The 27,109-nt window shown below is 38.2% G+C and overlaps 1 protein-coding gene across 3 annotated transcripts in view; it reads right to left on the bottom strand.

Annotated features, from left to right (window-relative positions):
- The window catches only part of LOC109065929 (rho guanine nucleotide exchange factor 3-like), a 59,136-nt gene that overhangs the window by 2,153 nt on the left and 29,874 nt on the right, over positions 1-27,109 (bottom strand). For 2 of the 3 annotated variants that reach the window (XM_042712249.1, XM_019082908.2), the window contains 8 exons: positions 7,890-7,997; positions 6,474-6,644; positions 6,047-6,109; positions 5,569-5,665; positions 4,739-4,815; positions 3,853-4,110; positions 3,582-3,752; positions 1,496-1,682 (listed from right to left, as the gene is read on the bottom strand). In XM_042712249.1, coding sequence (XP_042568183.1) covers positions 1,496-1,682; positions 3,582-3,752; positions 3,853-4,110; positions 4,739-4,815; positions 5,569-5,665; positions 6,047-6,109; positions 6,474-6,644; positions 7,890-7,997 — 1,132 coding nt within the window. Of the gene's footprint in view, positions 1-1,495; positions 1,683-3,581; positions 3,753-3,852; positions 4,111-4,738; positions 4,816-5,568; positions 5,666-6,046; positions 6,110-6,473; positions 6,645-7,889; positions 7,998-13,589; positions 13,795-27,109 lie in introns of those variants that run through there. The other variant, XM_042712250.1, reaches the window with a different exon arrangement.

Here is a 27,109-nt window from a genome sequence, read left to right as displayed (position 1 = left end):
AGCAATTCATTTAATTTTATCTTTGATGCAGAGTTGTTTACGTGACAGCATTAATTAAAGTTTCTTTTACACACATGCAATACATTATCTGTATAGCATGTGTGTAAGACTCCAATACAATTATGAAGTAATTATTTCATGATGAATAAATCTTTCAGTGAGTAAAACTGGCTGTGTTAAAGACTACATAACATTATTATATTATCTTTAAATACATTTTTAAATGATTATTGATTTAATTTATTGTACCTGGATCAGTAGGATACTCTTGTAATAAAGTAGCAGTGACTGGGACAGATTTTAAGTATCAGTTCTGCTTAAAAACATGCAATCTAATCCTGTTTACATGAAATAAGCTGCTCCCGAGCAGGTTTAAGCTTAAGGACCTGTTGCTATGCCAGCAACTCCAGGATGAGCTTCGAAGAACCAACCAATCCAAGATCATGCCAGATCATCAACAGTTAGCGACGTATGAAGAACGGGACCCTGGTCAAAATATTTGGGATAATTAAGATTGTTTTAAATGTTTTTGATAGAAGACTCATGCTCACCAAAGCTGTAATTATTTGATCAAAAATACAGTAATATTGTTAAATGTTAATATGATTTAAGATATGTGCTTATCTGTTAAACTGTAATTTTTTGCTGTGATGCGCAGCTGTATTTTCAGCATCATTACTCCAGTCTTCAGTGTCACATGATCTTCAGAAATCATTATCATATGCTGATTTACTGCTCAAGAAACATTTCTGATTATTTTCAATGTTGAAAACAGTTGTGCTCCACAATATTTTAGTGGAAACTTTGCAAGTGCAAGTAAGATTTAAAATAATAATAATAATTGAACAATTAAGTAAGGACATATTAAATTGACAGTAAAGATATTTATAATGTTACAAAAGATTTCCATTTCAAATGAATGCTGTTCTTTTGAACTTTTTATTATTCAAAGAATCCATAATCACAGTTTCAAAGTAGCACAGATGGTTTCCAACACTGTTAAGAACCATTATTAATAATTAATTAAAATAGCACCAGTAATAATTGATGATAATTGATTAACAAATCAGTATATCATATGTTAGCAAATCCAGCACATAAATAATTTCCATTATTTAAAATATATTTAATTAGAAAACTATAGTAAAATTTAATAATATACATATTTCATGACATATTGTCTTTTTAGAGCCGAATTCTGTTTGCATCAATTAATCACTATTTTCTTGTTTAACACTGTAAAGCTGCTTTGAAACAATCTATATTGTTAAAAGTGCTATAGAAATAAAAGTGAAGATGAATTTTACTGTTTCACTGTATTTTTGCTCAAATAATTGATAAATGCCAAACTTATGACCTGTATTGTTTGACTATCCCCTTGTGAAGGACCCTCTTCCTAAAAATTATATATATATATTTTTCATAGTTATATATATATACACACACACACACACACACAAAAAGTATGAGTTTGAGTGATGAGTTTGGGACTCACTGCGCTCGTTGTTGCTGAAGGCTCCTCTGATGGATCCTCCGAGCCGGATCTCCCCGTCCTGCAGGTCTTCCCACTGCAGATCTCTGACGGGGATGGGCTGCCGGTAAAGCTGATAGCACAGCTGCTCATTCTGGGTGACGGCCCGGGTGACCACCAGCACGTCCTGAAACAGGAACACATGCAGCTTCTGCAGAGACAGAGAGACAGAGAACCTTAATAGTGTTTGATGCAAATGTATTCATTAACTTGAGGTTTATTTAGCTGCATAATTTGTCACTGAAGCAGTGAAATGAGTTCTGTAGGCAGATGAACGTCTGGGTAGGGGAAGTGACCCTAACAAGCCCATGTACCGTATAAACCATTTTATTTTGAAATAAAAAAGGTATTTTTTGAGCATGAGAGAAAAGCATGAGAGAAAATATTGGTTTCACTGCAATTGTAAATATTTGATCCTATTATTTTACATTCATTCTGTTTATTTCTTGAGTTATTTAGGATCAAGTGTTGCTACTGTCCCACAGTGAGATCAAAACTTTGCTTTTTGAGAAGAACTGACAACCTTTGAGATTTTTTTTTAATTAATAGATTCATAATTCAATTGTTTTCTTGCTAATAAAAACATCCAGATCAAAAGTTTAGACTGATTAGTTTGGTTATTTTTGGATGTTGAAAAATGTCATACTAAAACTGTAATCCATATTTATCCAGTCTGCTGTTCTTTCATTTAGTTCTGCCCATCAAAAATGAATTAAAACTTTTTTTTTCATGAAATATGAAGTATTTTATAGTAAATTATAGAAATGTACCACTCATTTAGGTTTGCCAACAAATAAAGCAATTTAATTTTGTCAGTTGATGACAAAACTTCAATCTTCCACTTCATACCCACTTCACTGGAAGGACTCTTCAGATATCCCTGAGAAAATGTGTCAAACTCTGGCAGGACTGAACTGGGTCATGTGTGCATTCATAGGGTCACCCCAATGTCATTTCTGTGAGTCAAGTTTGCATTCAGAATAAAATTTTCTTCTGTGATGAATGAACACCAACAATATATATAGATTTTTTTATAATATGAAAAATTAGACTGAAAATGCAAAACAACCAATTGTATTTTAGAGATGATGAATGAACACTAATCACTGAATTAATCATGCATCATAAAATGAGGACGTAACTTGACATCATGGGTGGTAAAATGTTATGTTTTGAGATTCCTGTGTTCATTCTCACTTGCTGGATCTGCAGTAAACTTCTTCACCAAGATTGCCTGGCTTCTGTCCATGCTTGTTTTTGACTGACAATATATATATAAACTATAAGACCTATGACTAAAATTTTGAATTTTGAAAGTGACATTCAGCCAAGTATGGTGACCCATACTCAGAATTCGTGCTCTGCATTTAACCCATCCGAAGTGCACACACACAGAGCAGTGAACACACACACAATGTGAACACACAACCGGAGCAGTGGGCAGCCATTTTTATGCTGCGGCGCCCGGGGAGCAGTTGGGGGTTCGATGCCTTGCTCAAGGGCACCTAAGTCATGGTATTGAAGGTGGAGAGAGAACTGTACATGCACTCCCCCCACCCACAATTCCTGCCGGCCCGAGACTCGAACTCACAACCCTTCGATTGGGAGTCCGACTCTCTAACCATTAGGCCACGACTTCCCCACACTCAAATGTCTGGTTCACTTTGCAAATTCTGTCCAAGAGTCCCTCACTTGCAGTGGAAGAGACCCACTGATCGACTGAAGCCACAGGTCATTTCACAGTTCATTTTCACCTGCCCTTTAGATGCAAGTTTGGAATTTATTAGATCCATTAGTATTCGGGACAGACTATTTCACACATACTTAGATTTACAGTTATGCTCATAAATAGCTGGTTCACCCGCTACTGAGTGAGTCAAACCAAATAATGTTTTTATAAAACTTTTTAGATTAGAGGCCACTATCCTGGAAGATCCAGTGACTAGTTGTTCAACAATGCGAGGACACAGTTTTTGGGGTTTCTCCAGTGACACCTGACTGATAAAGGACTAGACACACAGACAGAAAGAGAAATGACTGAAGTTCTTACGACTCCTCTGTTGTTCTTGAGCTCTCCGTGGCAGCTGAGGATGCGCGAGCTGTCGATTAACAGATCTCTCTGACCACTTTCTAGATACAGCAAGCGCTCTTTATAGTAACGGCACTCCGACTCGCCCGTCTGAGTGTTAATATCAGCCATGATGCTCTGGATCATGTTAATCTATGAAAGAAAAGAAACAGAAATGAGCTCACACACACAGAACGAGATGATGTTTTCTTTCATTTAGAGTGTAAGACTAGTGAAGGTGACGGAGACTCACAGCGTGATGGAGGTGCTGGCGGTCGGGGTGCTCGTTCGGCGTGTGTTTGAGGATCTCTCGCAGCAGCAGCGGGTATTTGACCAGGCGACTGCGTGGGATGTCCAGGAAGTTCCAGAGGTCCAGTTTGCGACTGAAGGGCGACTCCAGACAGCGCTGAAGGAAGTCGTGCACCCGATGGTCCTGCTTCTTATGGTCCAGCAATGCTTTGGCTGCTACCTGGTTACTGCAGTAACTGTTGTAGATTTCAAGACACGGGAGCTACAACCAGAAAGAAAGAGACACATTCAGTGTCTGATGCTGCTTCTGAAGGACCGCTGTCTTGTCTGGCTACCGTTCTACAGTGATACTTCAAAGATACCGGTTACCTTAATTGGTCATATGAGTTTAGAATGATGAGCAAATGATCACAGAATTTTCATTTTTGGGTGAATTATCAACAACAACAACACTAGACACAGCCAATGGTTCAAAATTTGATTCCTTGTACTGAGTTTTCGATTCTTAATCACTGTTTGTGACGGACCTCTGGCAGGAGGGATTTCAGGAGACTTCATCAGGTGAGACACAACCAAACACAGCAGAATATACAGTATATGACATGACTTTTCACATCTGAACAGATTTTTAAACACTAAGCATCATACACTTGCCATAAATGGTTACGGAGAAAACCTGGGCATCATACACTGAACAACTGAGGATCACACACACTACCAGACGTTCAGGTTGTTCCAAACACAAACTCACACACACACAAAAAAATGTGCCTCATTTCTAAGACAAATGAAAACAACATGTGTTGTAAAATCAGCAGCTCAAATCTTTTCATGAGATAGAGAGAACTTCAGACAGCTGAATATATAGCGTAGCAGTGACAGGATCTTACCCAGTCTACTAGAATATGGCCCATGTGATCTGTCGAGCCGTCCGGTTTTCTGGCCTCTCGTAGTCGACTCAGCAAATCTACAAGATCAGAGAAACAGCTTAGCTCTTTTTTCACCACTTCAGTGTGCGATGCAATCTATGACGTTGACAAAGGACAAAGGTCCATATCAAATGTTTTCATATTTCAATCAAAATATTGTTTTTAGAAATTCAGGGAAGGGAGACAGTCTCATTGTGAGCCCATTTTTGTGAATTGATCCACATGTATGCATTTAGCAGATGCTTTAATACAAAATGACATATAATAGAGGAGTGTGAGCAATTAGTCACAGAGCCAACAATATTTGCTGTATATAATGCCACACTTCTTAGAAAGCTAGGAGACAAGCTAGAGCAGATGAGAGATGCAAGTGCAATGGTTTATGGTTATAGATGGCTTCTCTAAAATTGTGATGTTTTCAGCAATTCGGGTGGAGGTCCGGAGAGGAGCAGAGAGGGTGAAGGTTTCGGAAAGCAACTTTATGTCTTGTGGTGAAGAAACAACAGGGCACTGATGGCATGTTTTTATTGTGATCTTCTGTGCTCTCATCTCACATAAGTAAATCAATTTAGAAACCAATACTTAAACTAAAAATCAATATTCTCTTTTTGGTTAAGCAGTCAAGTGGTATCATGACTGGCGTATGTACAGTTTCTGTTACTTTGTGTTCTGATTTGATGTGGTTGTGTCCCATGCACACTTTGGATCAACAGATACTTGTAGCTGGAAAAGTGTCACTTTGCACCACACTGAAACACACTCAGATGAGAACACACTGACTTCACGCTCACCTTCATGCAGTGGAATGAGGGAGTCCAGCGTGCCGAAGATCTGGTTGAGCTCATGTTCTGTCATAATAGACAGCTTCAGCATGGGGTCATGATACGCCTGAGATGAGATCACACATCAGACAGAAGACACTCAAACTTACTCAAGCAGAACTGTTTAGAAATATTTGGAAAATGACTGAAAAACATGATAGTAGGAACTAGAAATTAGAAAAGAGACAGCACATAAAATCATATGCTGGAGAAGAGTTTTCCAAACAGGGGTTTGTGAGGGATCTGCAATGGCTTTGTGAGTTGATAAAAAGCTGACAATTATCTAAATAAAGAAATATAAAATAAATAAATAAATAAAGTAGGTCTGCTTTTGAAATAAAATTGAAAGTGCAATATGACTCAGATTTAGTCACAGCACTGTTTCCTGGGGTCATAATGCACATAAGGTTTTCATGCTGAATGAAGTGATGGGAAAAGCAGAGTGTACCTTCTTGGCCAGCTTCAAGTCCTCAATCAGGTCCTGTTCTCCCTGAGACAGCTCAAAGATGGCCTGTTGAACAGATGACAGGAAAGAAACAACAAAAGAGAGTAACTTCAGTAAGATGTGTAATCCTTGAAGAGGAAAAAAAATCACATAGAATGCATCTTGCAGACATTTTGGTAAGACGGTTTATAGCATTTGTCCATTTATAAGTCAAGATTATACATGCATTACTCTGTGGTCGTTGGTCCAAAAGTCAATCTATCCCCAAGATCTGTTGATTTTCTAACCTATTTGTGGTGCACGGGATAAATTATGCCCCAAAGATGAAAACAGATTTTATATTTCTGCTGAATATTTATTTTCCATTTCATTTTGGAAGGTCCACCGATCAATCAGATCCGAGTGTGGGTTTGGACCGTGGTGAAGTCACCTCTTGTCTCTTGATCTCTTTGGAGGACAGCATATGTCCCAGGCCCACATCGAATGTCTCGCTCCACAGCTTGCTGTCGCGGCGTTTGGTGATGGCCGGCGCGATCTGCCGGCTCCACGGCCGCGGTGCAATGATCTCGGGTCTGCAGTCACTGCGGAAGCTGATGGAGCGCTGAGGAGACAGGAGAACAGGGAAAACAGTTCAATAAACTCTTCCATTAAAACTATCATTATATACAGTACCGTGCAAAAGTCTTAGGCCAATAGTATTTTCACCAAAAAAATAAAAGTTATTTATATATTTTGCTGTAGTGTGTCAGTAGGAAATAACAGTTTACATTTCCAAACATTCCTTTTGCTATTGATTGTAATAATCCAGTGAAATTTTAATATGCACAAGGAGTCTGACAACAGCCAGTGCTCCACATAGAGATCTGATCTCATCATCATCCAGTTGGTTTGGGATTACATGAAGAAACAGAAAAAACTGAGATAGACTAAATCCAGAAGAAATGTGGCAACACCTCCAAGACACTTCAGCAAACCTTCCTGCAAAGCCACCTGAACAACTATGAGCAAGTTTACCTAGGACAAAAGCTGTTTTAACAAAAAGGGCGGTCGCACCAAATTCTGATTTGATTTAGTTAATAGAAGTTAATTGATAAATAAAATCTATTTATGGCATTATTTTTAAAAGTATCTTCACTTTACACCATGTTTACACAAGTGACAAACTTTTAACAGTACTGTAGCTTTGCAAGAAGGTTTCATCAAGCATCTTGAAGACATTGCTACAGTTCTTCTGGATTTAGTCTGTCTCAGTTTTTTCTGTTTCTTTATGTAATCGAAGACAGACTAGATGATGGTGAGATCAGATCTCTGTGTGGAGCACTGGCTGCTGTCAGACTCCTTGTGCATACAAAAATCTCACTAGATTACTACAATTAATGGCAAAAGGAATGTTTTTTAATGGCAAATAATGATATTTCCTACTGACACACTGTAGCAAAAGAAAAAATAACTCGCTTAAAACCATTTTTTGTTGGTGAAAATACTAATGGCCTAAGAATTTTGCACAGTACTGTATGTCAGGCTTTACAGGGTTAAAAAGCTCTCTAATTAACACAAAGCTGTGCCTAAAAACAGAACTGACACAGCAAACTTTGATAAGGTTGTCTCTCAGTGAATTATCAACAGCATCAAATCAGTATTATTGTTTAAGTTCTTATAATCATGCAGTAAAGACTGTGCCAATTAATATGGTTCTGGTGTTTTAATGTTCTATTTCTTGTTATTTTGTATATTGACTTTAATTATTTGAACACAACTTATAAGCATTACAGCACCAGAGCAGAATGGATGAAATTCTAGCACATCTATAATAAGTTACTACAGGATCCTGTGGTCAGGCCTGTACCTGCAGCGTCTGTCCGATGCGTTTGAGCGGAGCAGCTTTGACTGGAGGGATGAGGCTCGCCAGAGACGTCACTCGAGACAGAGGCTTCACACGCTTGCTGCTGGGCTCCTGAAGATCACAAACACACCAGATGAACACCTCACACCCACAGCTATTGAAGGTTACACCACTCATGTGGCCGTGAGTGACCCACCAAACCGCCCCGTAGCATAATGTGATGCATACTCAAATAAGACTATGATTAAAATGTTTCTGGAAGTCTGTGTCTTATCAGTCATGGATGTATCTGAGTCAATAGTTGCTTCTAGCTATGGAAACTCTTACAAAAGAGTTCAACACATTACATGTCACAATGATTTACAATCCATCTTGAGTGGTCCAATGGATGTTGCATTGTAAAATTATTTTACAACATAATTCTGTCATAGAACAATTTCAGCTTCCTATCTAGTCCCTCAGCAAATATACTCATGTTCATGTACCATGTAATGTGCTCTAGCTACGACCCCGCTAAGATGACATATTCCATAAACATCTATATAACCAAACTTTGTTGTGGGCCATGATGCAAGCTGGTGGCTTTGAAAAACCATTACACAGAAGGTAACTGTTTATAAAACAAGGAAAATTCAAAATGGTCAAGCAACCTACTTTACAAGATTTGAACCACTTAAAATGGAATGACCCCTATAACAAATATTTTCCATTTGATTCTTGCTGTTATTTGGAAATGTTTGACTAAAAATGTTTCAAAATTTTTAGTTTTAGTCCAGTGTCCATTACTTACAACACTAACAAGACAACTAGACAATTATCAAGATTCAGGACTGAAATGAGGCAGCACATGCAAAACATGAAGACAAGCACACTGTTATCATATCAAAGCTTTCAATGTCTGTTTATTGTCTGATCAACACAATCAGCAGTGAGCCTTATCGTATCTATGTAGGACAGTCATACTGGAGTCTGGAGAACACACACACACACGCACGAACCCACACACAGAAATCTACTGCATTACATAAATTGGAGCTGTTCAAGTTGTAGTTCTAAAATGAATACATACAGTATATAAGCCATTTGTAAGCCACAGATTCCTTCTGGAATTCCTTATGGGCTAAACCCACATAGACACTTACATGTCTCATGCTAGGTATTATAAACTGATATGTGAAAAAAAAGCAGCCTGAATGTATAATACATTGTACATAAATGACCAAACTGCAGAAGCTTTGAGTTGTAGATGTGGACGAGCACCTCTGACTCTCTCGGGTTTGCTAATATGATTCTGCCTTATTTGACTAGATGCATAATAGAAGATATGGCTCCTGGCCAAATGGCTACTGTACCAGTGCATCCCTGCACTATAATATGATTGCTCAATATTTGCTTATGTAGGTCTGACTGTGCCTCTCAGACATGCGGGCCTGATTTGTCCAGGATCAATGCATCATGGTTCATTGAGGGATTACGCTGGTGCATAAAACTGCTCCGAACTACAACCGGATCCTTTGAGAATGAATGTTCAGAATAAAACTGGAATTTAAATTTGGGATTTATAAAAACATGAAAAGAATGATTTTTTTAAAGACTAACATAAGGCCCTGTGAAATTTGTTTTATTTTGTCTTAAATTCTTTATTTTCTCCCAAATTATGTTTTCCATTGCAAAAAGCATGTCTAATAAACTGAATTCACAGAATTTTACCAATTTATTAATTTATTAAAATTTGAACAATAGTAGGCCCCCCTCCAGATTAAATCTGTTTTACAATAAATTGGTGTTGTCAAACGTACCGATGTGGGTAATGAAATCTTAAACATGTGACGATGCCAGCACTTCAGATATGTCTGTGATTGGCTACAATGACGCTTCACGCTCTTCACCGAGCGCTTACACTAGTCCATATCTACACTATCCAAACTGTTCACATTACTGTAGTAAACAGTGTTGTCATCTGACTCATAGCATGTGCTTTGAGTCTCCTCTCTCACACCTCCAAACCCTTTTCCTATTTAGCTAATGGGTTATAGAATGAAAGCAAACCCACAGGATTCCCAAAATAGAGCTTACATAACATAAGACACCAAGCCGCCCTGTTGCAGAGTGGTTAACCCATGGATTGTGTGCCCAAACAGAAACCTCCACCATTCACACAAAACAAATGTTTTCTCTTGGTCAGAATGCTAAATTTGTGTGACCAACTTGAATATGAGCAAAATCTGCATGGGGAAGGTCTTCATCCTCCCAATCGCATGGATTCCTTTTAAAATCAATGAAATTTGACCAAAATGTTACGCACCTTTACCTGAACCTTGAGGAAACATCCAAACACAAACATTGGACTACTGAACTATACTGGAAGCTTTTTTGGTATTAAATTAAACATATGTTATTATTTCTCTTGCTTCGTGCACTTTGATGATTTTATTTTTACTGCATTCTGGGATTGATTTCTTAGTCTTAAAGTGCACACACATTTACCGTTCTTCTGCAAATTGCCAAATTCAGGCATTTCAATAGGAATCTGCACAATTGGGAATTTAGTGTGAGGTTTTATCACACAGATTGGGTTCAACTGTTTATGCAAATTCATCGTGTTGACCAACAGAAAGTGTTTGCATTAAAAATAACTTCTGTGTTAGCTGTGGTTCATACATTATCCATACTGTTCATACATTATACATCAACACTACTGTGATTGGACCTTTTTTCCCCATTAAATTTCACTAACTTGACTGCACCTTTACAACCTGGCCAAATGAGGTAGTGTCTTTTAGAAGGTGCATGCCTTGCCTTCCTATCAGAACAGCTTTCATGTCACTGTGCAATGCTCTCTAGGTTTAGGACCAAAGCTAATGAGTTGAAGAACAATTTATGACTACATTCATAAAACTGAAAGCAGTTCTCATGGGCACCAGAAGTTTAGATGGGCCCATCGTGGAATGGGCTGCAGAATCAGGTCAAAGTGTCTGCAGCTGTACGCAGCAATCAAAGAGAAGCTGCAGATGTGTTCTGACGAGAGGTTTGAACTACAGCTCCAGTCATTAAGATGAAAGCATGAGGGATGATGCTTATACACATGTCTTTTGATGTGTTCAGCTGAGAGGGAGTCGCTTCTGTGGGAAAGTTTGAGTCATGCACTGATCAGTGTAGAAAGACACCAAAACTGCAGTTAGACCCCGGGTGTCCCAAAAGTCAGGAGAGAGAGAAAAAAAAAAAACAGGAAAAAATAAAAAACAACAAACCTTTTCACACATATCATAGGGGAAAAGACCGGCCTGCTGCCTGGTGATTTATTAAAAGTGCAAAAAAGTTTGTAATTCAATACTAATGACTTAATAAGTAAAACAGTTATATCAATATATATAATTTTATGTGGATATTTATATATTTTGTTTTCTTTCAGCATTTTCTTAAAACATTACCAAGTGCTTTTGCTGTGTCCCCTAACTGATTGAATGTGATCTATAATGTCTGATTTATTTATGTGGGTGACAAAAAATTAAAAATCGAAAGAAAAAACTACCTTGCATTTTCACAGCAGCAGAAGTGTGTGAATTTACTGTCATGGCAACCAGACACATTGCGTGCAAATTTGCTGAAAGACAATGGTATCATGGAAGCATCAGCAAAACAGCTTGCAGTCAACCTTTTCTGCAGGCAGTCATGCCACTGAAAAGCACGGAGATCACAACCACAATGATACCAGAGACGAAAGCTAGAAGGAAAGTGAGGATATTCAATCTCAGCCTCGCAGCTTAAACCATACTAACCTCATGAAAGCAGAACTGGTCAACCTACTCATTCACTTTTCCCTGTGTTGATGTATTCCTGTGAATTTTAAATGCTTATCCAGGTATGTATAAAATTATTACGGAGCACTGACAAAGCAAAAGCGGCAGCATCCAGGCTGTGTGCTTCCAGCTGAGCAGCTGCCATTGTGATGAACGGGAATGTCAACTGATAGTGTCACAGACCTCCCTGTTCTTCAAACTAAACGCAGTTCACTGTGTGAAGTGATCCAGAGACCTGCGAATGACACTGGAACATAACGACAATCCCTCATGTTCAGAGACATGACTGATCTGTAAAACTCGGTACAAAAGAGCCAATGCAACTCAAGTCAACATGCACAAACTTTGCTATTTAAGAAAAGATAACTATTTTTAGAACATTTGGTGACAAAACTGCCTGGGTACTATAAGAATGTTAAAATGAACGGATAAACAAATCAAATTAAACCTGATTTAATTTATAGGTAGAGCATTAGTTTGCATTTCAAAAAGCACACTTATGGTGATGCTTTGTGTTGCTCTCAAATATATGCAGAAAAACAACAGTAAAAAAAAAAAAATAAAACCTTTCTATAATTATAATCCATAAATATTTTTTCTTGTGCATCTGTTTTTCTTAACTAGCCTACTAAGCTAAGAATGCATTAAGAAGTTAACCAGTTAGTAATTACTAATCTTACAAATGTGCGTCTTGCTTTCTGGAAGTACACACAAAGCAGTAACAGTTCTCAGATTTAGTTGTGATTCAAGTTGTGATCACCAGCGGTTCAGTGAGCAAATGACTCACCTGCACTGATTCAGAGGGAGTTTGAGCTGTCTGAATGATTCAGTCCATGATTCAGACTCCAGTTCAGTCTGATTCACATCAGTCAAAAGAAAGAAAAAAAAAAAAAAAAAAAAAATCACAATTTGAGTGTTCAGTTAACAAAAAGTACTGCACATTGTGCTGTATATGCTTTTGCATGTGAAGTGAGCAGAGCAACACAAAGTTTATTATTATTTATCATCGTCCAAAAAAACAAACAAAAAAACAAACAAACCAACAAAAAAACCTAGACCTTCATTCACCATGACTTTTGGTCTTTTTTGTCCAGTCAATCAGACTATGTAGCAGCTCTTTGGGTGACTACAGTGGTTTAAACACACTTTAAATAAACCGCCCTCTGAGTTTGGCTGACTTCACACTAAAATCAAAGTCTGTTTAACTCAAAAACAACAGGAGAGAAAGATAAAAACATCAGTACTAAAGTCTAGAAGCTTCTCAGCCTCACAGCAGCCTTTCAAACACACTTTGCTAATGCATCTGGACACACAACACAGCAAAACCATTAGCAGTCTGTGAAGAAATGATGCAGAAACCACATCAGAAGAAGTCAAACATCACACACATCTGCTAAACTTCACCACACTGAACCATACGATGAACAAAATCTGACTTCTGCTTCTGAGAAAAAAAAAGTCATAAATCACCATTCAAACACCAGTCTTGTTCAGGGTAACGTTACTTTGATCAAGTCAGTGTGCAGATGTAATTATAAATAAAGCGATTTCAGAGTTTTAGACAAATCAGACACATGTCAGTCTGGTAACAATAAAACACTTGAGTATATTTGTGACAATACAGCACAGCAACTCAAATAATACACATTTTTAGAAGCCACAACACTGCAAAGTAGCAAACTACTGGGTAAGTTTTATATATATATATATATATATATATATATATATATAGAATAATGCTTGCTCACGAATAATGTATACAATCATTATTATTATGGCTAGGGTAATAATAATAATAGTAATTAGTATTATTATTTTTATTATAAGAATAAGCCTTATTCCCTGAGGCCAGCTGTGTTTACTGCGTTCGTCCTCACACATATAAGAAGCGCGCGGATCTCACCTCCAGCTCTCTTCTCCCCACACCGCAGCCGCGGCTGCTCGGCTCGTCCACGCCGCAGTTTGCGCGTTTGATCAGCAGGTAAATCATTGGGTAATCCTTCGCCACCATACTGAAGCTGCTCTCCGCGGCGGAGTGAATTACGCACGCGATCCCGCCAGCTCTACAGACTACAGCGGCATCCTCGAGCGAGACCGAGAGAGAGAGAGAGAGAGAGAGAGAGAGAGAGAGAGAGAGAGAGAGAGAGAGAGAGTTCTGCGTCTGTCAGCAGCGAGCGCTCGAGAGTGAACGCGGGTGCGCGCAGGTAAAGTGAACGCGCACGGAGAACTTTCACTTAAACCACTTATGACTCGGGCAAGGATCTGAACATAAACTATACTCCCTGAAGAGCTCAATACATTTGATATTTATCGTTGCCTCAGCTAACGTGAACTTGATAAAAAAAAAGTTGCTTTTCTTCAGGCTCTTTATTTGCAGTTTACGTTAGTCAAAGTTAACTTTAAAGGGGTCATGTGATGCTGCTAAAAAGAACATTATTTTGTGGATTTGGTGTAATGAAATGTGTTAAGGTAAAAAAAAAAGAAAAAAGAAAAAAAACATTATTTTCCACATACTGTACATTATTGTTTCTCCTCTATGCCCCGCCTTCTGAAACAGGCGTTTTTTACAAAGCTCATCGTTCGGAAAAGCAAGGTGTGCTGTGATTGGCCAGCTATCCAGTGCGTTGTGATTGGCCGAATACCTCAAGCGTGTGATGAAAATGTTACGCCCCTTAACAAATTGTGATGCCGTCCGGTTGGAGCGATGAGACAAACATTAAAACCCATTATAAACGTGATAGAAACATGATTTCTAGTTGTGTCCTCTTTTGGAAGGCCAAACAAAGTAGTTTCGCTTTCTCAACGAAACAGCGTCACACACCATGGACTTGAGTGAACAGAGGCCGGAGGCCTAGAGTGAGCCACGGCCGGCTTGAGTGAGTAGAGGCGGGCGGCTTGAGGTGGATTCTACGAAGGAGTGTACCTTATGCTTGCGGCAACCACATGTGACGACCCCGGGCTGGACTCCGCTTCGTCCACGGTGAAAACAGATTCGGCGATCCATAGTGCAAAGTTGATGTATTTCCTCAGCGACCAGCACAGATCAGCTCCAGGCATGACGAAGCAGATATCATCCTCTTTTGGAAGACCAAACAAAGTAGGTTCGCTTTCACAGTGAAACACACAGCGTCTATACGACATGGCGGCGGCGGCAACAACAATACTACAACAAGAGCAAAAGGTACGCCTTCTTTCTTTGCGTGAACATTTGGGTGGTGTTATGCAAATCTTCCCACATAGTGACGTAGAGATGTGGGGGTGTATTAGAACGAGCCGTTTCAGGGGGGCGTGGATGAGTCTTAACTTTGATAAAGAATATCTCTTTGGATTTGAGACTTTAGTCTTTGCAACTTTACAGATCGTCTTTATACACCAAGAGCTTTTCTTTCACTGTGGACAAAGCGCAGTCCAGCCCCGGGTCGTCACATGTGGTTGCCGCAAGCTCCTTCGTCGAATCTGCCGCCAACGCCATTCTCAAGGCTGCCCGCCTCTGCTTACTCAAGCCGGCCTCCACTCACTCAAGGCCGCAGTGTGTGATGCTGTTTCATTGAGAAAGTGAAACATACTTTGGGCTTCCAAAAGAGGACACGACTAGAAATCATGTTTATATCACGTTTATAATGGGGTTTAATGTTTAGATTAGATTAGATTAGACTAGATTCAACTTTATTGTCATTGCACATGTAAGGTACAAGGCAACGAAATGCAGTTAGCATCTAACCAGAAGTGCAATAAGCAGTAAGTACAGAATATACATATATATAATATGTTACACATGTACAATAAATATACAGATAAGGCAGTATTATGGACATAATTTACAGATTTTTAAATACTATCAGCATGATATACAGATAGGTGTGCTATGAACATACTATACAGATGGAGTATGTAAAAGTGTATGTACACTATAAGCAGAAACTATGAACATATGAACATCATTTACACTAGTGCAATGAACAGTAAAGTGCATAGAAAATATTTCAGTGTGCAAATGGATTACTCAGTATTTTGGATGAACAGACAGTAGTGCAAGTAATAACAAGTTTACTGTTTTTGCTCGTTTGTAAATAAATAAATAAATCAGATGTAGTGATGAGGAGGGGTGAGGAGTCTGTGTGTGTGATGTGGGGGGGTGTTGGGGGGTGTCAGAGGGCAGAGTTCAGCAAGGAGACAGCTGTAGAGAAAAAGCTGTCCCTGAATCTGCTGGTCCTTGTCCAGAGGCTCCGAGAGGGCAGGAGGTTAAACAGTCTGTGGTCAGGGTGAGAGGAGTCCTTAAGAATGCTGCGAGCTCGATGTAGACCGTGTTTCCTCTGGATGTCCTCAGTAGCTGGGAGTGGTGTCCCTGTGATGCGTTGGGCAGTTTTCACCACCCTCTGCAGTGCTTTGCGGTCAGCAACTGAGCAGTTCCCATACCAGACTGTGGTGCAACTGGTCAGGATGCTCTCGATCGCACACCGGTAGAAGTTCACCAGGATGGATGAAGACAGCTGGTTCTTCTTCAGTGTCCTGAGGAAGAAGATGCGCTGGTGAGCCTTCTTGACCAGGCTGGAGGTGTTTGTGGTCCAGGACGGGTCCTGGTGGTGGTTCCCAGGAACTTGAAGCTGGAGACACGTTCAACAACCATCGCGTTAATGTGGATGGGGTCATGTGTGCTTCCTTTCTTCTTCCTGAAGTCCACAATGAGCTCCTTTGTCTTGCTGGTGTTAAGGAGCAGGTTGTTGTCAGTGCACCATGTGGCCAGGTGCTGTACCTCCTCCCTGTAGGCAGTCTCATCATTGTCGCTGATGAGGCCAATCACCGTGGTGTCATCTGCAAACTTAATGATGGAGTTGGATCCATCCACAGGCTTGCAGTCGTGGGAGTAAAGGGAGTAAAGAAATGGGCTCAGCACACAGCCCTGTGGTACGCCGGTGTTGAGTGTGATGGTGGTGAAGCAGGTGTGGCCTGACCTAACATGCTGAGGTCAGAAAGGCCATAATCCAGTTGCAGAGGGAGGTGTTAATGTCCAGGTCTCCAAGTTTTGTGGTCAGCTTGGAGGGAATGACGGTGTTAAATGCTGAGCTGAAGTCAACAAACAACACCCGTACATGTGTGTTGTTATTGTCCAAGTGTGTGAGTGCAGAGTGCAGCACTGTGCATACTGCATCCTCTGTGCTCCTATTTTTACAGTTGTTGTATCGGTGTGGGTCCAGTGTGGGTGGGAGGCAGTCCTTGAGGTGTGCTAGAACCAGTCGCTCGAAACACTTCATAATGATGGGTGTGAGTGCTACGGGGCGGTAGTCATGTCTCAGTTATGTCTCATCGCTCCGACCGGACGGCATCACAATATGTTAATGGGGGTAACAATTCCGTCACATGCTTGAGGTATTTGGCCAATCACAACGCACTGGATAGCTGGCCAATCACAGCACACCTTGCTTTTTCAGTATGATGAGCTTTGTAAAAATCGAAGCGTTTCAGAAGGCGGGGCATAGAGGAGAAACAATAATGTACAGTATGTGGAAAATAATGTTTTTTGAACCTTAAACCGCATATACACATTTCATTACACCAAATACACAAAATAATGTTCTTTTTAGCAGCATCATATGACCTCTTTAAATAATACATCTTACAGAACAGTATAAGTAGGAAAACGGAATGGAAAAGAGGCTAAACACAATATATTACACATTTATAATTATTAATTTTCCACACTGATAAAAATTATTTTGTGGTGAAGTAAATATTACGGAAAAACAAATGTAGTTTCTACATTAAATAATTTAGTTCAGGCAAGAATAAAAAAAAAGTAAATTCTATATACTCGATTAAAGTGTGTAGAAATTAAAGTTTGAAGTTATAAGTATATTTTACTTGGAATGGTTTATGTTTACAAGGATTCTTTAAGTAAATATCAAAGTTATGATCCCGTTGTTCCCATCATGCACTGGGGCATGAATAATTAATAACGTTAAATTTTTCACTAGTTTTCTTGTTCTGTTTACACTGTTTTATGGTTGCTTTAGTTGTTAGGTTTAGTAACTTGCTGTTTTGTGCTGTCTTGTGTCTTTACACATCAATGTATCATCACAAGCTGCAAGGGTTAAATTTGGTTTTGTTTGTGTAGGTTTTATTTTTTGTTTTATTGTAGGTTTTATCCATGATTCCCATCCACTTCCATTATAAGACTGACAGACTGCAACGGTTTGAGCTAAAAAAAATCTCTGTTTGTGTTCTACTGAAGAAACAAAGTCACCTACATCTTGGATGCCCTGGGGGTAAGCAGATAAACATCAAATTTTTATTTTTGGGTGAACTATCCCTTTAAAAAGGATAACAGGCCGTTACCTTGTTTACTTACATGTTTGTTGTTTGTTCAAATGATTTAATTGCTTTAATTTTTTTTTTTTTTTTCTTCAGTTGTTTGTTTTTTGTTTGAAGTTCATGACTGAGTGAAGAGTTTTGCAGAGTAAACTTGAAATAATCAATTAGAAATTACTTATCAAACTCTACTTTGCTAAATTTACATAACATAAGTAGATTTAACTTAATTCCATACTTAAATTTTACTCAAAAAATGTGTGCAAAAACTTGCAAAAGAAAAAGTAAATTTAACTTTTTTTTTTTCTTCAGTGCAGAATAAATTAGGTCTTTATACATGAAGATATATCTGTTTTTTTATTTTCAGGATGATTTTATATATTTAGGGGTCCGTGGCATCTGAAGGATTGAAAACCCCTGCCTTAAGGTATAAAGAAGTGAATCTCTTGACCTCTTCTGGGGTCAGTTTGAATCTGATCTAGATCCAGCATGCTGTATTCAGTAAATAAGCAGCCTTCAGTCAAACTGCACAAGCGCTGCTGTTTCAGTGAGCAGCAGCAAGGAAATAATGTCCAGTTTGAGGGGTTTTGTTCTGTCCCGGCTGAGCGGTTCCTGTGATTGTGCAGCTATCAGGCGTGGGGAAGTGTATCGAGGGGTTAGCGGCCACTCAAATGAACGGCAGCCAAAACACTGACGGTAAACAAACAGTGGCCTTTGACGTTCACTCAACGAGGTGCCTCTCAAATAACCCCAAACGGCTTCTGAATGGTGCTGGTGACCCGCAACTTCTGACCTCTGCACATGTGCAATTCATGGGTTAACTACAATTTTTGCACACGCTGAACAGAATGAACATGCTAGAGCTCAAAATGCTTCTGTGGCCATGACAGACATTCGTCATTTATGAATTCAGCAGGTATAAATGAAGTGACCTAGTTTTTGCAGACCTAAGACAAAACCATAGGCTGCAGGTTTAATATTCTAGTACTTTTACTTCCAGAGATGAATCTTATTTAAATTTTCATAAAGGAAATGGCTAAAGCATGCTGACAGGAAAAAAGGGTCATAAATGCCCAAACACAAAAGCTTTACTAAGTTTAATTTGCAGTGCTGCCGTAAAATGTGGTTAAAAGGTAATGTAAAATAGAATAATTCTGCCAATAACATTTTGTAGTAGATTTTATCAGAGGATCGCATTTATTAAGTAGGCAGCTCACCAGGCTTTGAAAGTGTTTTACAGTGAAGATAAGAATAAGCAGCACACACCACAGTGATTTCATTGGCTAATCAGTAATAATCTAATCACACACAGGCAAAAGGAGCTTTCTTAAAGTAACTTAAGGTCTAACTTTCAAAATGAGCCAAAATATCATCAGAGCTTGAATAGAATGAACACTACTAAATAACTACTAAATACTCAAGTCAAATTTTAATATTGATTTTTGTAAATGAAAATCAACTGAATATGCTGTAAAAGATAAAACAACATAATATCTTGGATTGAATGAATAGTTTTAGTACACTAAAAATCAAGTACTTTTGTACTTTTTCATTAAGAAAAATAAAGTCAAATTTTAATATTGATTTTTGTAAATGAAAATCAACTGAATATGCTGTAAAAGTTAGCAAAAATAAGTACTTTTCCAGGAGTAATATTTTGTACAAAACAACAGGCCCAATATAGAAAAATCTCATGACATAAGACTTCAAGAGAAACCTTCATGATCTTTCAAGTGGTTCCTGTTCCTCCGTGTGTTTCACTGACTCCATGAACTTCCTGAGTTTACTATAACAGCAGTTCACATGCTGGTGTGATGCATGGGATGAGTAAAGTTCCTGAACCTGACAAAATGATGACTGGCGGATCTGACAATAACACAACACACAGTCATCACTCAGCTACTGTGCTTCATTGGATCAAGTAAACCATTCTGCTCCATTTCCAATGTGATTTCTGGCATAGCCGGTGACACAGATGACAGTAAAACACCTCAAGATTTTTAATTTTGACAAGGTCTTTTATAGAGTTCAATTTATCTCCCACTCCTTAATCTCTGATATTGTTCTCTAGATATGGCTTGGGTCCCTCATTCAATATCTGTAAGTTTTTTTCATACATTTTATTGTCCACCAAGTGAAAATCATGAATCTGGTGACTTACTGGTGCTAAGACAAATAGCACAGGGTGAGAAATGAAATCCTAATACTCAGGATTAAAGGTTATATGCTGTATTTCAGTTTAGTTTTTGTTTGATAGAGGCAGTATGCCAAATTCAAGTCATTTATGTTGAGCCTCATATAAAACCATTACACCCCAGAAGTAGGTCATCCGTGAAAAGGCACATGATGTAATGTGACTTCTTCATAAAACAGCATGCACTTTATAATCTGTGTGTTGTTTTCATCTGATCAAACGGCAAGCTATCATCTCTCCATACTGTTTCATGAAAGACCCTGTAAAGATGACCACAACCTGATGACGACAGTGTTGCAAACCTCTGAACGTTTGAACATGGCCAAACATCTTTGATGTGAGAGACTGAAAAGCTCTGCTGCTCACTGTGCTTTTCAAAGCTCTGGCCTTTAATCTGACCCTGATTGGAAATCTTTATGTGATGCACATGCATCCAATTAGTTCTTCAACAACTACCAAGCTGGAAATTATGGAATGTACATATAAAAACTCCCAACAATTAGCAACAGGGATATACATATATAATTAATTTTTTTCAGTGTTGCCATCTTTTGAGTATAGAATGTGCTTAAAAGCAATAGCGTAATTTCCTGCAACATTTTACTGATGGACCATTGTGCAGAATAGATCAAGGAGGAAATGTGCAGAAAGAAAGCATCTCAGTTTAGCTAAATCCTATAGAAACCGGTGGCCCAGAGGGAATCAGAGACTGGGACATGATTATTGGAATGTTTTTGAGAAAGTAGGGCACAGTCGGGTGTCAGAGGAGATCAACATTTGTTGGAAGGGTTCAGCTTTGTTGAGCGCCCTTCAAAGGGTGCAGTAAAATGTCACTTCTGCAGTAGTGTGCATTCACCTTTCTCAATCTAGGTCAGCAGACATTGCATTTGTGTCACTTTTAACCTCTTGTCAACCATGGGGCAGTTTCAGAATCTGTTTTGATGTGAAATGAACAAAAGTGACAGTGATGTACAGTATGTGGAAATATAAAACCTCACAAAAACGTCAGCTCAGTCTCTTCTTCAGTCCAATGAGCGTTGGTTGTTTTGTAGGATTCACTGTGATTTGTGTCAAATGCCGGCTGTTCTGGACTCAGTCGACCCATTCATAGGCTTAGCAATTAACTCTCACACAATGCTGGCCCCTCCCACACCAGACCGAGTATTTTAATTGGCTCTGTCTACAAGACGCTGTCTATGAACTTTAGTGATACGTGCACATGTGCATGTCGACTTCCAGTCTTAACATTGTTCTCATTTGCTTATAAGGGAAACTTTCACACAAAACATGGCTAGATAGCATGAATGTTTTAAACGTTAAAGAGGAGAGAAATCTTTCAGAGACAATTAAAAAAAAAAAAACATCCTCCTTAGATACAACTCTGTTAAACACTTTTTACTCTTCTTGCCAGATAAACATCAGTCTATCTGGCAAGAAGAGCTTTTCAGTCTCTCACATCAAAGATGTTTGGCCATGTTCAAATGTTCAGAAGTTTGCAAAAAAAGGTATGGAGAGTTACACATGTTTTGATCAAACTATCTGAGATCTGATTTATGGATTTTGATTAGCTAATATTGTGATTCTTGCAATCACAAAATCCTGGAGGGACTGATTATATGAGTAGTCTGATCCCCCCCCCCCCCCCCCCCCCCCCCCCCCCCCCCCCCCCCCCCCCCCCCCCCCCGGACTGATTATATGAGTAGTCTGATCTAAGGGGAGCAAAAAAGCTATTTTACGTATGTCCTATTACACATTATACACTCTCAGAAAAAACAAAAACTGTCACAGGGACAGAATCTTTTCAAAAGGGACACTTTTATAACTTTTTAGGTAATATTCTGTATCTATAAGGTAGCAATATGCCCCCCCACGCTCTACCCGCCTGAAGTAACAGCTTTTGAACCTGTTTTTCTGATAGTGTAGATATAGGTTACCAGCATGTGTAGGTATAATCTTTTTAAGATATCTTTTATCTTTATCAGACATTTCACAGCACCACTGGTTCTCTTAATGGACAAGTCAGAAGAGATTGTTCTTTGTTTCCTCCTTTCTTTGTGACAGCTTTCTCTTTTGTCTCAAAGAAAATACAAGCCTATGTTAAGGTGTAAACAGGAAGAGCATGCGTGCCTCCTGGATTATTAACCATTCTGAGGTGGTTTATCAGCCAGGATCATAAAACCCTGCAGTCTGACTCTGGCCATAGGGTGTCCTCAAGAATAGAACTGATAGTTTATTGGATTTAAAGGGCAAGTCACATAATGGCAGTTAATTTAAGTCTTTCCGTTGAAGCAGGATAGCATTGCGCTGGGTTCCTGAACCACCTGTCCTGAAATAGCAGTCAATACAGACTGTCAACAATCATTTTTTTTTGGCCAGATTGGAAACATTGGAGGCTCAAAATGGAACTACCTATTTATGCAATGTGGGAAATGAAGACTAAAAACATTGCTTCTAAAGCATGGGTGATGGAAAGTAAGCATATAGAAATCTTTTAAAAATATATATTTTGGTAAGACTTTAGATTAGGGAACACTATTCAATATTATTATCCAGGTTTTATTATCCATATTACTAGAATATTGGCTGTTTATTAGTACTTATAAAGCACATATTAATCCCGTAACCCTACCCAATACCTAAACATTACCACTAACTCTAATATAATAGTGAATATGTGTTCCCTAATCTAAACTTTTACCAATCTTAATAATAGTATAACTTAATTTAATAGATATTGTTATCTCTTATGAGTGAAGTGAAGTGACGTGTGGCCAAGTATGGTGTCCCATACTTGGAATTTGTGCCCTGCATTTAACCCATCCAAGTGCACACACACAGTAGTGAACACACACACACACCGTGAACACACACACACTGTGAACACACACCTGGAGCAGTGGGCAGCCATGTTGCTGCGCACCCAGGGAGCAGTTGGGGGTTTGGTTTTTGCTCAAGGGTCTCACCTCAGTCGTGGTATGGAAGGTGGAAGAGAGCTCTGGACATTCACTCCCCCCACCTACAATTCTTGCTGGACCTGAGACTCAAACCCCACAACCTTCGGGTTACAAGTCCGACTCTCTAACCATTAGGCCAACCATTAATTTACAACAGCTACTGTGATAAAAGTGGGGGTAAGGCACATAGAAAGGGGACCCAAGACAGAACCCTGGGGGACTCATCTCAATACTAGTCTGCTTTTCTTCAGACTCTCCTCTTTTTTTCTGTTTCCAAGTTATTCAGTTAGTAGGCATTATACAAGTGATGCAAACTAAATTATTCATATAAAGGACTCTGCCATAACAAAACCATATCAGAATAAAGGGCTGTCATGCCACAAATGGCCAAAATTTAAGTTGCTCTTCATAGAATATCTTTCCAAAATATCTTCCCCCATTTCATTTAAACTATTATATTGCCATGTCCGAATTAATTGCACCACATCAACGGCACCAAATGCCACTGATTTCAACCAGGGTTATTATAAAACTAAAACATTTGAAAAAACGACTGATTAAACAACATTTTTGTAAAAGGTTTACTAATGATTACTACAACACATAACTGATTGACACTTTTTAGAGGTCTTTAAGAGATCTTTACATTCTGTGGGGTTTCAGAAACAGTGTCAAGACAAAAGATTTAAAAATTAAAAGTTTAAAAGTAAAAGATGCTTAATGAACAGTTCTTATGCCAGAAGTTTTAAAAATATGGAAGTTGTCAATAAAAATAAGTGCGCAGTTAAGTTTATCTGGTGGGCTTATTTTTAGGGAAATAATATTAATAATTATTTATAAAATTCTTAGTAGTCTGTGTAGAAGCCTTTTATATCTAAACAATAAATCCCATCCAACCCAAGCTGAATTAAGCTTGTTCACCTACAAAAAAAACAGTAGGCGTCTGGTTAAAATCAAAATCAGCTGACATATCTAAGCATATCTAAACAAACGACAGCAAAAAAACCACCTGGGTGTGATTCAGCAGGAGGAACTACATGCATTGTGTTCTTTTGCTCCGTGGTGAGCTGGAGATGTGAACCCAAACAGGGTGACAAAGCTAGCGAGCTAAAATTGCTAGTGATGTGATTAGCAAAACTGTGTGACTAAATGACCACACAAACAAAGTTAAGGAGAAACAAAACTGAGAAAAAACTAAAACGCTTTCTTTTTAAAATAAATGTCTAGACTACCTGTTGAAATGCCCCAGGACATGAGCACAGAAGCGACTGTATGCGTCAGACTCATTTCTCACAGCACTATTACCCAGTAAAGATGAGTGCCCACGGTGAGCCATATCAATGCATGCGGTGAAACCACCTCAGTGGCCCTTGATAGTGATCAATAACTTGTTTTCCACACCAGAGGAACCACAAGTGACTGCACAATAAACAATAGCGGTAGCAGTGAACCAGTGACCGCAGGCTCTTTCAATATCGGCCAAGCTATTGTGTAGCACTGACAGATTCTGGCTCAGCTTAACACATGTCAGGCAGGCACGTGGCTCCAGTCTCCTCTGGTCACTGAGAGCCCAGACAAACCTGAGTGAATGAAAATCTGCTTTGACACGCAGACACCCCTCAGTCTGTGTCAGGACATAAAGTACTGCTGCATTATGACAAAAATCATAATTGTCGATTATTCCCTTAAAATTGTAATTGCGATTATTAATTATCACAATTTACACTGAATGATGTTTATACCATTGTTTGATGCAACTGCATGTTGTATTTTTATATGAAAATAAACAAGCTGAAAACACCCTAACTTAAAAACTTTTAGTGCTTTTTTATAGTATTACGCCTCAAATGTCAACTGTACATCGGGTTGGTTTCTTCTTTAAATTATAAAAAAGTAAATATATGAATGGTATTATAATGTTATACTAAAACTAAAATTAAAATAATGTGAAAAACCCTTAAGATAAACATGTAGTAAGAAAAAAAACGCATCTTAAGCAAGCAGAATAACACAAGTGGACTTTGAACGATTAATTGCCGCTTTTACCAATTACATAATTGTGGCATCCATAATTGAAATCGCGATTAAAAATTCGATTAATTGTGCAGCCCTAACATAAAGTATAAATAATAACGGAATAATAATTACTAAATCTAAAATGTCTAAAATTTAGAATTTGAGACAGTGCAAAGCCATTATGAAAAATATAAGCAATAAAATAATGAATATATATAGCTGAAAGACAAAATATTGCATAAACAAAACAACAAAACAAAACACTGTAAAATTAATATATACTTGGGAGTCCAAAAACTTGAATGTTATATGAGCTGATATCATATCAAGCAGAACTGATTTCATCTCAATCACCAGGTTATGTTGTTTGACTTAATAATATTATAAAATGCTATAAAAAAAAGGTATTAATTGAATATTTATTTACCTTTTTGAAATGGGAATGTTATAAAATCAATTTGAAGCAATAAAAAAATGAATTAAAATTGATGTCTCTGTGTTCTATTAGTGTTACTATATAATTCCTAGTGGTTCATTTAAATTGGTGCTTAATTTATTATAAAGTTTCAAAGACTCACATTTCAGATGCTAAATCAAAAAGTGTTGAAATGTTGCAGTGTTATTTTAGTATCTCTGATGTACTATTATAGTTTTTGTTAGTATTATATAGATTTTATTTTTATATTTTGTTTTCTTTTTCAATTTAGTTAAAAATTATGTTGTGTGGTTTTGTCATTTTTATTATTAATTTTATTTAAATATGTCCCTATCGTTTTTATTCAATTTTAGTTTTAAGTTTTAGTTATTTTAGTACTTCAAAGTACACTAGATGAAAATGAGCTTGGCAACTAGCTGAAATAAATAATTTTACAATTTTAAGTAATACTTTTTTTATTATTATTAATTTCTTTCAATAAATCAATTAAATGATTGTTTATGAAATGATTATAGTTTTTAATAAAAATCCTTTGACTTCCCAAGCTTTACTATGTGGGCCAGACCCAAAAAGTGACCACTGTAAGTGATTGGAGTGATGAATTGTCCATTAGAAAATAATACTAATTTTAAGGCTTGAGTCACATGTACGGGTAAGGGAGCGCACCCAAACATGAAAACAATGGCCAGCCATGTCAGAATTCCCGCCAATGACATCATTACACATCCGTAATAAACCCACCTTCCCAGAATAACCCACTCAGAGTTGTCAAGAGAGTCTAACGCACTGAAAACTAGCTCCTTTTGTTTAGAGCTCATGCTTTTGTGCTTGAAAGGCAGTCTGGGATAGAAAAAAAAAAAAAACATGCCTCAAAGCAGATTCCAGGAGTGTTTGGACTCGCTTGCGATACACTTCAGCTCAAGCTCACTTGTCATTACTGGAGCTGTTCACCTGGCATCAGCTCTCAAAGCATTGCATTGTGGGTTGTCTCTCTGATGACTGTAGATATAAACCCATCAGACCCCTTCAACTGGCTACAAGAGAGCTGCAATTATGCCCAATTCAGCTGGAATAACAGTTATTACATTCATACAGTGCTTTGACCTCTGCAGAAACCAGCTCTAAAATCAATCAAACAGACAGATGCTACATCATAAAAAATCAGACAGAAAATCAGAAAGAAAATGCATCACTAGAAGTATGAAAGTGAACATCTGCTTCTGGTATTAATTTAAAATTATGATGTTTTGACAGATGGAGTTTAAGAAACATGATCTTTAAAAAGTTAAGATGTATTGTTAGTGTACGCTTTAGGCTTTATGAGCCTGTGCTGACATTTCTGCCAAAATTATATTATATCGTTGCTTCTTGCACGATTCGTGACACTTTCAATGTGAAATGTCCAGAGAGTGGTGCTCATCTGAAATAAACAAGATGAACATGAATCTGGAAACGTTTCATTACATCTGTTATTGTATGCATCACTCCACCTCAGAAACTAAATGTCAAGTGACTGG

This window comes from Cyprinus carpio, chromosome A22 (assembly GCF_018340385.1).
Source record: "Cyprinus carpio isolate SPL01 chromosome A22, ASM1834038v1, whole genome shotgun sequence".
In the NCBI taxonomy this organism is placed as follows: Eukaryota; Metazoa; Chordata; class Actinopteri; order Cypriniformes; family Cyprinidae; genus Cyprinus; species Cyprinus carpio.
This window is presented reverse-complemented; position numbering and strand designations above follow the sequence as displayed.